General features: G+C 39.1%; 1 protein-coding gene across 1 annotated transcript in view; it reads right to left on the bottom strand.

Annotated features, from left to right (window-relative positions):
- Positions 1-3885: 3885 nt before the first annotated feature.
- Positions 3886-18447, bottom strand: part of LOC140205470 (F-box only protein 47-like) — a 55013-nt gene continuing 40451 nt past the window's right edge. The window contains exons 8-12 of the mRNA XM_072273078.1: positions 16628-16771; positions 14903-15045; positions 13584-13743; positions 5844-5870; positions 3886-3998 (exon numbers count right to left, since the gene is read on the bottom strand). Coding sequence (XP_072129179.1) covers positions 3886-3998; positions 5844-5870; positions 13584-13743; positions 14903-15045; positions 16628-16771 — 587 coding nt within the window. The remainder of the gene's footprint in view (positions 3999-5843; positions 5871-13583; positions 13744-14902; positions 15046-16627; positions 16772-18447) is intronic.

Here is an 18447-nt window from a genome sequence, read left to right as displayed (position 1 = left end):
TGGTTGGCATGAGAGACCCCTGCATCGGAACACACCACTATTGTACTGGAAGTCTACTATCATCATCTACTAAAAGAGGATGCGAAGTTATAATAACTATAAATGCAATATCATATGTGGGGAAACAATTTTATGCTGGGCTCACAAATAAAGAATAGAGGTGGTAGATCATAAATATAAGAGATCATGCAGATGCTGGAAATCCAGAGCAACACACACAAAATTCTGGAGGAACTCAGCAAGTCAGACAGCCACCAATGTTTCAGGCCAAGACCCTTCATCAAGACTGGAAAGGAAGGGGGCAGAAGACAGAATAAGAAGATGGATTAAAATCTGACAGGTGATAAGTGAAAGCAGGTGAGCGGGGAGGTGAATGTGTTGCTCTGGGTTTCTAGCATCTGTAGAATCTGATGTAAAAGCTGGTAGGTGATAAGTGAAAGCAGGTGAAGGGGAAAGTGAGTGGGTGGGGAGGAGTAATGCTGGGAGATAATAGGTGGAAGAGGTAAAGGGCTGAGGAAGAAAGAACCTGATAGGAGAGGAGACTGGACTATTGAAGAAAGGGAAGGAGGAGGGGCACCAGAGGAAGGTGATGGGCAGGTGAAGAAAGAGAAGGGATACAGGGGGCAGCCAGAATGGAGTTCATATCTACAAGGGGAAGGCAATAACTATTGACTATAGAGTGGCACTGTCACAGTTGAATCAAAACACTAAATTCCACACACAGGTTTTAAGTTTTAATGTGCATCAGCAACAAACATGAAAAATACAATCATAAATCTATTTACAAATAAATAAATTATTTTAGATATTTCAGAACTTTAAAGTATCTAAATTACCTTGAGAAAATGATAACATTATATATATATATATTATATATAATTTTACTTTTAAATTCAGGTTATTCTTTTAGCTGAAAAGGTTTACTCAACTTTAGGGAGGTAGTCTTATTATTTTTGGTGAAAATATAAGAGTTGCAAAGAATTATTTTAACATTGTTTTATTTGTTTCTCTTTCTTTGTGGCTTAGTACTATATCAGTACGCATAACCACTGAGTTAGAATGCACGTTATTATTCATTTGATGTGCAAGGGCTAAATAAACAGCCACAACCACCATATTTTGGTGACATGTACTGTACCTTTAACTAGAATCGGCATGAACAATAAATATCTTCTCTGTATTATGTATGTACATAGATATTCTTGGCAACTTCTCAGAGAATGTTCACTGAACACTGCAATCATCACCAAATATTTGAAAGATAAACACCCTTTGGAAAATAGCCGAAATATATTTTTTAAAAAGGCAGTAAATTTCATTATAATTCTTTTCAAATCCACTTAAAGTATGTAAGGGAGAAACTCTTAGGACATCCAGCTGATATTTGAAATATCTGAAAATATTTGGAGACATGGCTAGGTATGGTGTTTCCTTAGAGACAGATGATTAGTTGCTTGTTATAATTAGGCTACACTTTAGGATGTAGCACATTTCATTAGACCAGAAATGTGGCTGAGAATGGAGGGATCTATAAGCCTGACTCTGTTTTCATAGAACTGGGCCACACCTCTTTAATGGAATAGGAGTTCCTACCTCTCCAGGGAAATGCTCTTGAATCCCAACAAATCTTTTCTGTCTCAGGTTTGCTGATACATTTGATGGGCTTCATGGCCTCCAGCATAAAATGTGGACAGAATATGTCTTCTAACACCCTTTCAGCCACTAGCAAAATAGTGACTTTCTTCTATTTATAGACAACAGATTGCACAGACATTAGTTTAAAACTTTTAAATAAAATCTTGCCAACACTATAGCAATTCAGCATGCCAGAAATGAAGTTACTTTTTTGATGATCAGTCAAAAACTTCAAAAAATATTGGTATTTCTTTAGTTTATTGCTATTTAAATATACCTACACATGGAGAGGTGTGAGGAGAATTCTCTGAAAACCCAACATAAAATGAGGAGGTGGTGGTAGATCCTTCCATTAGAATTTTTCACCATCATCTGAACTTTGTCTATTAATTGGAAATGAAGGGTAGCAGGTCTCATTCGTGTGTTTAGCTTTGTATATAAGGTGAAAGAAGCTGATTAACAAAGAAAATTAATTTCCTGTGCAAATAAATGCCAAGTGTTACGATATGGATCACTTAATTCCTCCAAAACTGACATTTATCGCCTTGCCTTTACTTATCAGCCATGAGCGGACGACAATAACTACTTCCCAACAAACCCATAAGCATCCTCAGTAAGTGACAACATTAAATTTTAAATTTAACGTAATTGTGCACGGGAGAAGAGTGATGAATTAATTACAATGACTGTGAAACAGAGTTGTGCAGTTCTAAAGGCTTTCTAACATAATCCCAGTTGACACTTGTGAGGGCAGCAGGAATAAAGGTTCCCTTCTCAGAAGTATTTGTAGGCACAAGAATTAATACCTCAAAGGGAAAGATTGAATAGGTTTGGACTTTATTCCCTAGAATATAGAAGAATGAGGGGAGATTTGATAGAGGTTTACAAAGTAATGAGGGGTATAGATAGGGTAAAAGCAAGCAGGCATTTTTCCACTGAGGTTGGGTGTGACTACAACTAGAGGTCATAGATTAAGTGTGAAAGGTGAAATGTTTAAAGGGAACATGAGGGAAAACTTCTTCACTCGGAGGGTTGTGAGAATGTGGAACAAGCTGATAGTGTGGGTTCGATTTCAACTTTTAAGAGAAATTTGTATAGGTACGTGGATGGGAGGAGTATGGAGGGCTACGGTCCAGGTGCAAGTCGATGGGACTAGGCAGTTTAATAGATCGGCATGAACTAGCTGGGTCAAAGGGCCTGTTTCTGGCTGTAATGTTCTATGATTCTATGACAAATTTTGAAAAAACATAAAATGGTAAGGGTTTATGTATAAACTCCCAGATCTTTGTTTTCTCGGTCAAATTGCTGCAATGGGCAACAATCCAGCTTCTGTTATTCTACGGACGGGCGGGGAGAAAGAGGTTCTTGCTTTACTACAAAGACTGAAAAGTCAGTATTATCCAACAACATTTAATTGCTTGGAAAATCAGAAGCAGTGTGTAGCTCTGCTCAGTTCTTGTATCTCCTGTTAATCTATCTTTCAATATCAGGATTCCTGTAATATTACCAAATCTGTGCATTAAATACAATACTATGTATTGTACAGTATTAATACAATTATGTTAAATATTGCATCAGTGTAAGACAAAGCCAACAGCAGCGGTTTCCCATGGGTATCTACCAAACAGTGTAGTTTTAACCCAGAGGTAGAAGTTGGTTTGATTGCATGCATGTGCCATAATACTTCACAGTATTTTTATTCAATCACCAAGGAAATTGGTAATAAACCCAACAAGGAATGCATAATGTGAAATATCTAATAGTTCAAATTATGCTTGGAATCTGAATCTAGCAACTAGTCCTTTCCACTCCTGAATATCTAACAGTTCCATGCCTTAAATTCCTTTTCAACCACTTTCAGCAAAGGAGTCCTGTGCCAGCTAAATCCTCTCTAATTGACAGGAAAAAGAACTGAGGATCCTGAGTCAGTGCTATTTTGTTCCCAAATGACAAGTGGCCTATAAAATGAATGACTGTGTAACGATAATGAATCCTTTGTCTTCTCATGACTAATCAGAAGCGAATCAATGTACAGATAAGGAGTTCATGGCCAGATCAGGCGGATTTATCACTTTGACTTGATCCCAGGTACCCCTGAATCAAGCTGCAGCACCAAAACATATCATTTTATCTGGAATAAGTTTACACTTAGATGCAAGTGCTCAAAACAGTGAGTCAAATAAAATTCAGGGAGATAAGAACAAAATGAGTAAGATGGATTGGTCTGACCATTGACTTCAGGTACATTGTTCACGTTAGTAAGTTGCTGAAAGCACGAAGCATGACTCCTTTATGAAATTCTGCTTGGGCATTCACCATATTGTACACATTGTATGTCACTCTTTCGTCCTCCTCAAGGCCACCTGTAAGGCAAATAGCACAGCTATTACTAGCTTCAGTCACAATACTGACATATCAGTAAGGAATAGTTCGCCACATTCAAAGAATGACTTTCCATATCAGAAATCTGTCTAAGAACAAAAATTAGTAAAAGTACGTACAAACACTGTCAAAAGGGGGGTAATTTGTATAGAGATAACATTTTACTTCTGGAAGGGTAGCAGATACCATGGTAATACAACTGTACCCTATCTGTATTGATTTCATATGACTACCTGGATTATACACCTTGCCTGTATTAATTTCAAAGGATTCAATGAAGCTGAAAGTCAGGCTGGATATACACTCAGTGGCACTTTATTAGATACAACTGTACATCAACTCGTTAATGCAAACATCTAATCCACCAATCATGTGGCAGCAACTCAATGCATAAAAGCATGCAAACATGGTCAAGAGGTTCAGTTGTTGTTCAGACCAAACATCAGAATGAGAAAGAAATGTGGTCTAAATGACTTTGACCATGGAATGATTGTTGGTGTCAGATGGTTTGGTTTGAGGATCTCAGAAACTGCTGATCTCCTGGGATTTTCACGCACAACAGTGTCTAGAGTTTACAGTGAATGGTGCAAAAAACAAAATAAATCTGGTAAGCTGCATTTCTGTGGGTGAAATTGCATATTTTCAGTGAGAGGTCAGAGGGAAAAAACCAGACTGTTTCAAGCTGATAGTAAGGCAACAGTAACTCAAATAACCATGTGTTTCGGCAGTGGTCTGCAAAAGAGCATCTCTGAATGCATCACTTTGTCAAATCTTGAAGTGTATGGGTTGTAACAGCAGAATACCACAAACATACACTCAGTGGCTACTTTATTAGGGATAGGAGCTACCTAATAAAGTGTCCACTGAGTTAATGTGTGACATGCTAAGCAAAGTCACTGCTTTGTGTTAGATCACAGTTCTGTTTCATCTATTACATTTTTCCCCAATGTTTCCCTGTTTTTCTTTTTCTGGGTAAAGTTTCACCCAAAAAGGACCCCGGCTGTAAATGTTGGCAATATGTTTGGCTGTCGTTGGCCATCAGCATAATGCTGTTCTCACTCAACATCCAAACTTCACACTTTCTAGCACATGCTATGGTCAGCAATCTGAAGTGAATAGTCTGGCCGATTTGTTTGACTTAAACAGAAGAACAGCCTGATATTTGAAGACACAGGAGATTCTGCAAATACTGGCCGAATTGAAGTTGCGGGGTCCAGGCCCCAGAGCACATCGACACAACTGAACACAATGTTTGAATGGAGATTTAGAGACCAAATCGAGGCGGAGGAGTCCCGGGTATCCAAGTGACAGAACTCATTGTTCAGACAGCAACTTACAGGCCAAGTCAAGGTGGCAAAGTCCAGCATATCCAAGCCGCAGAACCCATTGTTCAGACAGAGATTTAAGCAGCAGGCCAGAAGGAAAAGGTCAGAGGGGTGAGGAGCGAGCCAGTTCAGATCACTGCTCAAAGCAGCAAACCCTGATGTTCAGATGGAGGGTTAAGCACTGAGTCACATTGAAAAGGCCAAAGTGAGGTACGTGCCGATTAAGATCACTGCTCTCTGATGCTTACTCGGCTCTGCACTGAACTATAGGTTTTGGGCTCTCTTTGCAGATTTTAGTTCAGAAACGCTTTTCCCTGCAGATACTGCTTGCATAATTTTTTTTATGGTGGCCTGTTAGGAGATGAATCTTAACATTATATAGTATATACATACTTCGATAATAAATGTACTTTGAACTTTGAAATCTTAGGCAACCCACACTAAGGGCTGAAGGAACTCAGCAGGTCAGGCAGCATCTGCGGAGAGAAATGAACAGTCAACACTTCAGGTTGAGACCCTTCATCAGGCCTGTGAAGGAAGGGGCCAGAAGGCAGAATAAAAAAAGAGTTAGGGGCAGGAGCACAAGTTGTCAGGAAATAGATGAATTGAGAAGGTACGTGGGTGGGGAGAAGTATGAAAGGAAATGACGTGAGAAGCTAGGAGGTGATAGGTGGAAGAGGTAAAGGACTGATGAAGAAAGAATCTGACAGGAGAAGACAGTAGACAATGGAATAATGGGAAGGAGCTGGGCAACCACAGGGAGGTGATGGGCAGGGGAGGAAAAGAGAATGAGTAAGAGGGCCACAAGAATTTATTTATTTATTTATTCGGATAGAACACGGAATAGGCTCTTCGGGACACGCTGCCCAGCAATCCCCTGATTTGATCCTAGCCTAATCACAGTTCAATTTACAATACCGGTATGGCTTTAGACTCCAGGAGGAAACCCACGCCATCACGGAGAGAACGCACAGATTCCTCAAAGGCAGCTGCAGGAATTGACCCTAGGTCATCTGTACTGTAAAGAGTTGTGTTAACCACTACACCACTGAGAGGGAGGATGGAACAGCAGGAGCAATTAACAGGAGTTATAGAAATCAATGTTCATAATGTCAGTTTAGAGACTACCACATCAGAATATACTGGTGGCCACCCATTTCAATACAACTTCACTTTCCCACATCGGCATGTCTGTCGGCAGTCTCCTCTACTGAAACAATAAGGTCAGATGCAGACTGGAGGAGCAATACTCCAGCCTGACACTGTTGGCAGGAGTGACCATCATCAGGTCTTGTAGAGACAAAATACTATCATCATAGCAAAGATTCTCCACATCCTATAGCCCAGCATATGTCTCACTCTAACATTAAGATCAAGTCAAATGATGGTTCAATGTCAAGTATAGAAGGACTAACTGGAGTGGGGTAAAAAGATGTTCTTAATCTGGACACTGGGATTTCCAGCTCCTTATCTTCTTCCAGAACGCAGAAGAGAGAAAAATGGCTGGCCGAGGTATCAATTTTTAGATGATTTCACTAGCCTTCCTGAAGCCATGCACCGGGAAGATGTGACAAATCTATGATGGACTGAGCAGTATTTACCATTGTCTGCAGGTTCCATCAGTAAAGAGCAGAGCAACTGCTGTGCCAGGTTGAGATATACCAGTCTGAATACCATGGTAGCGTAGTGGTTAGCATGACGCTATTACAGCTTGGGGCGTTGGAGTTCAGAGTTCAATCCGGACACCCTCAGCCAGGAGCCTCAGTACATCCTCCCCGTGGAATGCGCAAGACTTCTCTGGGTGCTCTGGTTTCCTCCCATGGTCCAAAGATGTATCAGGTAGGTTAAATGGTCATTGTAAATTGTCCTGCGACTAGGTTAGAGTTAAATTGAGGTTGTCAGGGGTTACTAGGCAGCGTGGCTCAAAGGATTGGAAGGGCCTACTCTACGCCATATCTCTAAATAAAAATAATTAAGTACTTTCTGCACATTAAAAATATTCCTATTCCTCCTGGCCACAGTTTGGAAAATACTTCACTCACTTCATAGGATGTTCTCAGCCACGTCACAGAAATACCACTGGGGTCCCTTTAAACTTCATTGGATGCTATCAAACATATACAAATGAGACTCACACCTGAGGAAGGCAGGTACTTTTGCCAACCAAAAAGTATCCTGGACAGCTTGGGGCACAAAGTATCCTGGACAGCTTGGAACTGTAAGTCTTTTCATCACCATTTTAATTGTACGCAGCAATTTCATAGGATGTGTTGAGTAAAACTACATGAAGATCAGCAGCAGGCCACTCAGCCCTCAACATGACTCCACCATTAAATAAGATCATGGCTGATCTGATTGTAGCCTCAGTAATGAGGTGCTGATTAAAAGCAAGAAGGTAATGAAGAGATTATATATGGTAATTGGATGAAATCTCTCATAGATATATTCTACTTGAGTGAAATAATTTGAAGAAACTTAGCAATTCTCCTAACAGGCACTTTATTAAGCCGATTGTCATAATTGCTATCACAGTTTTCAGCTGTTTGTTTTAGATAGAGGAAAGCTGCGAGCCTGCATTGGAGGGAGCTGGAACTGTCAGAACACATTAATGTGATAGAGAAGACTGGCTATTTTTATTCTCCATTTGTTTGAGGGTGGTATAAGATGACATAGATTCAAGAACGGAACAACATTTCTGAAATTACCCGGGGGAGCAGAATTTCTTTCAGTGCAGGATTATTAATCAGTTTACTCATAGCTTCACTGTTTTCACAACTAATGCTCACCTTCTGGAAGAATCACAGCAATGAATATTTTTCTGGTGATGGGCTGAGAAGGAGAGGGGTTGATGCTAAAAGGGCAAATAAGTTTTTTCATTATTTCACCTCACTTTCTTCACAATTGAAGAAAATTGATCAACCTCTGTGTAAAATATGCATTATTTCTTATCGCTTATACTGTGTTATTGCCCAAGTTGCTCAGACCTAAATCTAAAAATGTAAATTACTGAGCAAAAGGGAATGAACATGCATCTATAAAATAGAAAGAAGAACCACTGTGTGCGCGATTTGTTCTTTTTTTTAATGCACATTGGGTGTTTGGCGTTTTCTTTGAATGAGTTCCATGGTGTTTCTTTGTTTTGTGGCTGTCTGTGGGAAGATGAATCTCAGGGTTGTAAACTGCATACACACTTTGAACTTTGAATAAAGTTAAGATTTACACATCTCTGTAACAAAATCACAATGCATAGGAAATACAACTGCTGCAATTTTGCACCAATTCATCAGTTTTCATCTCATTGTCATAATTTTCCAAGTAATGAATGACTCAATAAGTTTTGATTAAAATCTGTTTCAATGCTGTGCCACTAACATAATTCTTTACTCTGACCTGCCCATCTCCATTCCTTAAAAGAACATTTGATTTGATTGACATGGCATTTGTGTTTGTCAGTCTGTGTGCAAGATCAACAATCAGTGCCTGTAGCTAAGATTATGATGTCACAAGAGGCCATTCTTTGTAATCTGACTAATTATATCATTCACAAAGTTATATAGATCTTTTAAGCACAAGAATAAGCCACTCAGTCCAATTGGTTTATGTCAGAAACACAAAGGATTCAGCAGATGCTCGAAATCAGGGTAACAATCATTTTTCCAGCATTTTGGAAAGATTTACTATTCCATTTCTGCTTCATTCAATGCTGCTGATGGGTCTCGGCCTAGATGCTGCCTGACCTACTAAGTTCCTCCAGCATTTTGTGCAAACCTATGTCAGGCTTTTATGCCTTGCATGGGTTTTACCCAATCCTATTTCATTTCATGATATATTATCCCATTGCTTTCCTCCCTCAAGTACACATCCAACTTCTCCTTAAATGCTGCTATGCTGTTGCCATGTCAACTAATTCATCTGCTGGCAAGATTGACATTCCAACCACTCCTTGAGGAAGAAAGCTTCACCTATATCCCTCACAGACCTGCGTTCTTAGAAAACCGTATGTGTAATAATTTTCAATAATGCAAATCCCCATTTCCTATTGAATCCAATTTTATCAATGGAGATGCTTCCCTATCTCTCACTTTATTGGAGATAGCAAAGGTGAATCACCACTGCCAGCTCAGGCCAAAATTAAACTTGGAGGATGGATGAGACTCAAGGAAAAGAGTTAAGAAATGTTAGCAACACACACAAAACGCTGGTGGAACGCAGCAGGCCAGGCAGAATCTATAGGAAGAAGTACAGTCAATGTTTCTGGCCAAGACCCTTGGTCAGGGCCCGAAACGTCGACTGTACTTCTTCCTACAGATGCTGCCTGGCCTGCTGCGTTCCACCAGCATTTTGTGTGTGTTGCTTGAATTTCCAGCATCTGCAGATTTTCTCGTGTTTCCGTTAAGAAATGTTATCAGTTTTTATTTTTAGTCACCCAGTACTATAAGATTTCAATATGATGTCCCGAGATTGGTTTATCAGTCGCAGCAAGTCCATCCTTTGCCGCGTTATCTGAACAGATATTTCAGAGCACTGGGCCTCAATACTATGCATCTGCACTATTTTTTCCAACCAGCAAGGCTCAGAGATAAGCAATGGGTTTAGGAAAAGGGATTATCAGTGGGGATAGATTCCTGGGGGGAGGGGTGTTGTGAATGTAATGGGTTAAGAGCATGGTGACAGTGGAAGTAAGGGCTTTAAGAAGCTGGCCTTGGCCACTGTGGTTCTGCAGAATGCTGTACATCAGTGCAATTTGTCTATTGCTACATTAGATCTATGGCAGACACAATCTCAATGGCTCTTCACACAGCCGAGATCACCTGGACAATACAAACACCTATGTCAGGATGCTGTTCATTGACTATAGTTCAGAATTTAACACCATCATTCCCACAGTCCTGATTGATAAGCTACAGAACATGGGCCTCTGTACCTCCCTCTGCAACTGGATCCTCAACTTCCTAACTGGAAGACCACAATCCGTGCAGATTGGTGATAATATCTCCTCCTTGCTGATGATCAACACTGGCGCACCTCAGGGATGTGTGCTTAGCCCACTGCGCTACTCTCTGTATACCCTTGACTGTGTAGCTAGGAATAACTCAAATGCCATCCATAAATTTGCTGGTGAAACAACCATTGTTGGTAGAGTCTCAGATGGAGATGAAAGGGTGTACAGGTGCGAGATATACTGTACCAGGTAGTTGAGTGATGTCAGGGGAACAACTTTGCATTGAACATCAGTAAGACTAAAGAGCTGATTGTGGACTTCAGGAAGGGTAAGACAAGGGAACACTAACTAATCCTCAGAGAGGGATCAGATAATGGAGAGAGTGAACAATTTCAAGTTCCTGGGTGTCAAGATCTCTGAGGATCTAACCTGGTCCCAACATATTGATGCAGCTAAAAAGAAGGCAAGACAATGGCTATACTTCATTAGGAGTTTGAAGAGATCTGGTCTGTCACCTAAAACATTCTAAAACTTCTACAATGTACCCTGGAGAGCATTCTGACAGGCTGCATCACTGTCTGGTATGGGGAAGCCATTGCATGGTATCAAAAGAAGCTACAGAAAACTGTTGTATTAGTCAGATTCTTCTTGGGTACTAGCCACCATAGTATCCAAGACATCTTCAAGGAGTAGTGTCTCAGAAAAGTGGCGTCCATTATTAAGAATCCCCATGACCCAGGACATGCCCTCTTCTTATTGTTACCATCAGGAAGGAGGTACAGAAGCCTGAAGGCACAGACACAGTGAATCAGGAACAGCTTCTTCCCCTCCGCCATTTGCTTCCAAAATGGACATTGAAGCCATAAACCCTACCCCATTTTTTTTAATATTATTTCTGTTTTTGAACTATTTTTAATATAACTATTTTATATTTATATAATATTTATTATTTATGCCGGTGGTATTAAACCTGATTCTGATCAGAGTAAATGCCTTGCAGGTGAACTGCATGGCAGCTTTGCATTCAGACAACGTACCCTCAGATTGGGGAGGGCTTGACCAAAGAGAGACATATCTGTGATCACCAAACTGTTCCAAGTGCAGATGTTACCCAAATCCAAATGCCACATAGCACTGAGTAACTAAAAATATAACTTGACAAAATTTGTTTTTTCTTTCACATTTTGTGTTTACTTACTTCGTACTACCCTTAAATTCTGTGTGAATTTTATTTGATAACTCAAAAGTTTTGGATAGTGATTTGTAAAGACAAATTTCAATTACCCAATTGGCCATAATGATGCAAGGTTCGTGTGTACAGTGCTTCCAATATATAAGTTTACAATTTTTTTCTATTTTCTAGCATAGATAAACATTGTCACATCTCATTCTTAGCACTTCTATTTGCCCTTGTAATCACATAATCATATGTGTACCTCTCCTAACATTTTCTTTTGCCTTAAACACAAGTGAAAATCAAAATTCCACAGATGCTGGAAGTCTGAAATTAAAACAGAAAATGCTGAAATAATTCAGCAGGTCAGGCAGCATCTGGGAACAGAAAAAGAGTTAATGATTCAGATTGAAGACCCATTGGCATTTGTATCACTAACCCAATTTGCTGAACTCTTGCTTACTTATCCACAGAACTTAAATAGCTCTAAACTCTATACTGAGGTTCTGAAAAATTAAATCTGATTTTTTTTACTCCTTTCGAGAAAGAATATCAACACAATAGTAATTGGTAATAATGTATCAGAAAAGAACCTTAATTCTGTGGTGAGACCAATGGAACTAAAATTACTCTTAAAATATACACTCAGCAGCCATTTTATTAGGTACATCTGTACACCTGCTCATTAATGCAAATATCTAATCAGCCAATCGTGTGGCACCGACTCAATGCATAAAAGCATGCAGACATGATCAAGAGGTTCAGTTGTTATTCAGACCAAACATCAGAATGGGGAGGAAATGTGACAAGGGAATGATGGTTGGTGTCAGACAGGTTGGTTTGAGGATCTCAGAAACTGCTGATCTCCTGGGATTTTCATGCACAAGTTTCTAGAGTTTACAAAGATGCAAAAAGCAAAAGAAAAATCAGTGAGCAGCATTTCTGTGGGCAACAATGTGGCCACTGAATATAGATGATTAAAGAAAGACTTAACCAAGATGTTCTGAAAGGGATATTGACACCCTAGCAGAATTACTGATCAAAGAAACTGGAGGAGATAAGAAGAGACAATCTTATACTGAAATATTTGATATGGCTAAAAGATACTAGAAGCTGATTCAACGGTAACTTTCTAAACAGTATTAGATAAATAGTTGAAGAGTTACAATGAAATCCTAGTAACTGGAGAACAGCAAGATATGGCAACTCAAGGGAAAATTCACTCATGCTTTCAAAAAGCCAACATAAATCTGCTTTTCTGATGTGTGATTATAAAATGGTTCAACAATATCTGACAGATCTCCAGGATCAATCAATTGGAGCTAAGGAGGGCCACAAGAAATACAGAAAATTCAACAGATTCATAAGCTTTACTGTCCAGATAGTTTGCTCTTTCTCATAGCCAGATCTAACCTCAGTAATTTCAAAAAATTACAAGTGAGAGAATTTTCCTTTGTTTTGTATTTAAGTTCCGAAAGCCAAGTATTGGGTGGCAGGGTAGACATACAACTCTACCAAAGGAGGTGTAAGGTTCTCCTTCCCTCCACTAGCCTGCAGGTCACCCCTGGGCAAGGTGGGGGATGGTTGTATGAGCAGCTGGTGCATATCACAAATCCTGGTTATGCAACCACTGATGCCAGGCAGACAAACTCTGAAGAGTTTTAATTATGGCTGGGGTTACCCGTCTTGCAAAGACACTGTCTAGAAGAAGACAATGGCAAACCAGTTCTTTAGAAAAATTTACCAAGAACAATAATGGTCATGGAAACACATAATAATGATGATGACGATCAAAAAATAATCACTTCTTGAGCAAAACAAATGGCTGAGTAATAAGTTCTGAGAAATGTATAATTAGATTGACATATAACAAGTTGTGTCTTAGAATTAAATGCTGAAAATTAATTATTTTGCTTCATTATAAAGGTGCTACATAAATGCAAGCAATTATAATTTTAGTCCAGAACAATGTTGATGAAGCATTTTCTTTGTAAAACAAAATTAGTGAACTTCAGTACAGAAAATACAATCCTTCCCTTCCCCCCCATCAATATTTAACATTTTCAATCACACACGATTGAAAAAAAATCCAAGCCAATTAAATGCATAAGTTAAATGTACTCACTAAACATTAATGATTCAATCATGTCCATGGTAACTCGAGCAAAAGCCTTCTCAATGGTCAGTAGAAAATTCCACCTGGTTTCACTGCTGGCTATCATCTTGCAGATTCTGTGCACCATTTTCACAGTCCAGTCCATGCAGTACCCATCCTTTTCACATACCTGTATCCAAAATTAAAGGAATTGTTGGAATCAGAATCAAATTTATTATCGCTAACCTATGGTATAAAATTTGTTATTTTGTGGCAGCAGTACAGCGCAATACATTCATAATAAGAAATATATTTTAAAGATTAAATTAGTGCAAAAACAGAGCAACAAATAGTAAGGTAGTGTTCATGGGTCCTTGTCCATTCACAAATCTGATGGTGGAGAGGAAGAAACCGTTCCTAAAATATCAAGTGTGTAAAATGTTGAGTGGAGTTGATATCTTCTCAAAAGACAAACAGCAAAAATGCAGATTACTCTGATGTTCTGCTAGAAAGTCATTGAACCAAATTGCTAATTCTGCTTTTCTTTTTATAAATGCTGGTATTTCCTTGATATTTCTATCAATTTCTGGTTCTATTTGTGTTATTGTCTCTCCAAGCAATTTAATATCAATTGTATTGATTTTGAAGCATACCATATTGTGTCCTTATTAGAAGCAATGCAGTAATAAACTGGAGCCTCACAATCAACAATAAAAGCATATTTTCATCCTGTTCATTTAGGTCATATTCAAATTTAAGGTTTGGTTGTGGAAGACTGAACAATTTATCATTTTTTAAGTGCTGGTGGACATCAATGCCAAAATTTGTAATGTCCCTTGTGACTTAATTTTTATAATCTCCCCTTTTAGTAGCTAAATCCATCTTCCAGATTATCTCAACTAACAAGGCAACTAAAAATGGGGTGGCCATGGTAGCATAGTGCCAAGCATAACACTTTACAGCGCCAGCAATCACCAACCAGGGTTCAATTCCCACTGCAATCTGTAAGGAGTTTGTACATTCTCCCTGTGACTGTGTGGGTTTTCCTCCAGGTGTTCTGGTTTCCTTCCACATTCCAAAGACATGGGGTTAGGAATAGTAAATTGAGGGCATGCTATGTTGGCACTAGAAGCATGGTGACTCTTGCAGGTTTTCCCCAGCACATCCTTGGACTGTGTTAGTCATTGACCTGGTGCAGTTCACAATTCGTTTTGATGTACATGTGACAAATAAAGCTAATCTCTATCCTTATGAAGATTCAAATATTTTAAAATATCAGGATATCTGAATACAAGAAGTACTTTCTTCCAGGATGAATGACCTGATTCATTCCTTTCCTTTCCACTCACCAAAGACAGGAACACAATAAGTGTGGCAAGTTCATTTAGCCTCCCATTTACAGCTTTATTGGCCAGGAATGTAAAGCTCATGTTATTCCCACAACAGATCAGAAGACGAGCGCTGTTCTCTAAGAGCCATTCTTGGGGAAAACCTGGTTTTAAAAAAAAAGATGACAATGCATCATTACTCCATAAATTACGATAAATTCCTCTTCTTTTCTGCTTTCTGTTTCAGGGCATAAACTCTTATGGGGTACATATCTATGGACATCAGCATTACCTAGAACTTTACACGTGGTCATGCAAGAGCTTAGATGGGATACGTTGGCAGGTCATTAGCTCTTGGGATATCACGGCCAAGCCCCGTCCTTTCTTCATCTGATATGCATGCCTACACTGTTTAGCAAGAATTGTTAATTATTATTTAGGGGACAATACCATGAGTGAGTGAGTTTTTGATCCCTTCTTAATTCTGGCTTGCTGTGGTCAGCTCTAATAATGCTAACTGTGCTGAAAATTAGGTCAACTAATTTAGAATGTAAAATTAATCAAACACACGACCCACTCAGCCACATGCTGAAGTACTATTTTATTTAGTGTTTTAATACAGGTAATTCAGAACCTCAAACTCTATCCCTTTAATTGTCAGAGGAACATCCTGTGGATACCTGACAAGTAAGAGATTACAGTGAATAGTATGTATGTTTCCAAAAAACAACTTACACTCAGTGGCCACTTTATCAGGTGCACATGTGCACCTGCTCATTAATGTAAATATCTAATCAGCCAATCATGTGGCAGCAACTCAATGCGTAAAAGCATGCAGACATGGTCAAGAGGTTCAGACCAAACATCAGAAAGGATAAAGAATGTGATCTAAGTGACTTTGACTGTGGAATAATTGTTGGTGCCAGACAAGGTGGTTTGAGTATCTCAGAGACTGCTGACCTCCTGGGATTTTCACACACAATAGTCTCTAGGGTTTACAGAGAATGGAGTGAAAAACATCAGTGAGCGGCAGTTATATGAGTGAAAACACCTTGTTAATGAGAGAGGTCAGAGGAGAATGGCCAGACTAGTTCAAACTGACAGGAAGGCGACAGTAACTGAAATAACCACACATTACAACAGTTATGTGCAGAAGAGCATCTCTAAATGCACAATATGGCGAACCTTAAAGTGAATGGGTTTATAGTAGCAAAAGACCACGAACACACATCTAGTGGCCACTTTATTAGGTACAGGAAGTATATAATAAAGTAGCCAATTTAAATGCATTGTGTAACATAACAAATGCCTAATGTTATGTTACACAATGCATTTAAAACAAATCATCGCATGAATATCTGATTAAGGAAAAGGTCTAATGATTAGAAAGATATTACAGACAAAGGTACTCCATGGAACATTATAGTTCCGGTCCTGGTGGGATTACAGAAATGTCAACCATGAACTTAATCAAAAAGTTGTCCTCAAGCCTGATTTGTCACGCCATTCATTTTAGCAGCCTTCAATAATTCCTAATTTTCCAGTATTCCTTACCTCCTTGCAGTGCTCTTCTGAATTTATTTTCCTTCTCTGGAATCATCTATTTTTTGTTCTATGACAGCATTTCACATTTTTTATTAAGGTACTGTGGCATTAATCTTTTCTCAGGCCTTAAAATGGTGATGTTGCATACTCTACTTATTTACAATCTTTTCCCATTTTTGAAAGTTTTAAAGCAGATATTACCTGATAATTCTTCTAACAAGGTAAAAATGTCATCGGCTGTCCATTCCTTAGCATTTTCATGCAGCAATCTAACTGCTGCAGCAAGACCCTTCATATTCTCCTCGCCTGCAGGTATCTGGGTCATATGATGCCAATGGATTTGACCTGAATGGTAAAGTAAGCAAACAAATTGTATTTATAGAGCATTTTAAAAGCAATGTGTACCATTAACTCTTGGAAAAGGAAAAATACAAGAAATAGAAACAGGAGTGACCATTTGACCCTTCACGTGGGTTCTACCATTCACTAGGAGCTTAGTTGATCTTTCACCTCAAAATCGGTTTCACTAATTTGTTAAGATTTTCTTTGAGGCTGTAACTAGCAGAATAGCCCAGGGTGAACCAGTTAACATGATGTATAGGTTTCCAGAAGGCTTTCAAGAAGGAACCACACAAGATATTATAACTGAAAATGGCACAGTGAATTGAGGTAATACAAAGGTGTGGTTTAAAGATTGGCTTAAGGACAGAAAACACTGAAACAAACTGATCACTAGTTACCTTGTAACCCTGTAACTGCAATGATTAGTGCAGAGGCCCCTGGTGGAATAGGGTATCAAGTGTGACATATAGTATATAGAAGTTTGTGAATGATACTATGCTAGGAACTGTGAGAAGGGTGGAGAGAGGCTTCATGGAGATACAGACCAATTAAGTGAATAGGGAATGGAAGCAAATGGAATATAATGTGGAAAAAATATAAATTCATCTACTGTAGTAGAAAAGTAAAAAAGGCAGAGTGATTTTACATGGCAAGAGATTGACGACATTAGTGATCGAAGGGAACTGAATATCCTTATGCACTTATTTAAAATTAACATGGAGGTTCTAGAAGAAATTAGAAAGACAAAGGATAGATTTTAAATGGTGAGAAATTTAAAGGTGTTCTTGTAGATGAATTACTGAAAATTAAAGTGCAGGTACAGCAAGCAATTAGGAAGGCAAATGCTGGCTTTTACTGCAAGACCATTTGAGTACATCAGTAGGGGTGCTTTGCCCAGCACACAGGTGCAATCATAAGGAAAGCACACCAGTGTCTTTACTTTCTTTGGAGGTCAGGGAAGTACAGCTTATCATCAAACAATGGGGAAGTCAGAGGTAAGATCTTCACACAGAGAGTGGTGGGTGTGTGGAATGCACTGCCAGTGAAGGTGGTAGAGGCAGATACAATAGGGTCTTTTAAGAGACTCCTAGATAGGTACATGGAGCTTAAAAAAATAGAGGGCTATGTGGTAGGGAAATTCTAGGCAGTTTCTAGAGTAGGTTACATGATCAGCACAACATTGTGGGCCAAAAGGCCTGTAATATCGTGTAGATTTCTATGTTTCTATGTTCCTAAACACTCCAACCCAACTTCCACAGATGTACTGTTGGAAGTATCCTGACTGGTTGCATCACGGTGTGGTATATCAATTTAAATCCACAGAAACATAAGTGCAGATAGTAGTAGGTTCTGCCCAATACATCACAGGCATTTCTTTCACCACCATTAGCATTATCTACAGGAGGCACTACCTCAAGAAGGCAACAGCCATCATCAGCACTACCTCAAGTAGGCAACAGCCATCTTCAAAACCCCTACGATCTGGACCCATCAAAACCCCTACCATCTGGACCCATCAAAACTCCTACCATCTGGACTGAACCTTCCAATTGCCGCTACCATCAGGATCAAAAATCCCCCCACCCAGACCAAATATTCCCATAATCCATATCAAAGATCCCCAACATCCTGACCATGCCTTCTAATCACAGCTACATCTGCATCACTACAGTTTAGCA

The sequence above is a fragment of the Mobula birostris genome, chromosome 11, assembly GCF_030028105.1.
Source record: "Mobula birostris isolate sMobBir1 chromosome 11, sMobBir1.hap1, whole genome shotgun sequence".
Classification (NCBI taxonomy): Eukaryota; Metazoa; Chordata; class Chondrichthyes; order Myliobatiformes; family Myliobatidae; genus Mobula; species Mobula birostris.
The sequence above is the reverse complement of the archived record's forward strand: the minus strand, read 5'-3'. Positions and strand labels throughout refer to the sequence as shown.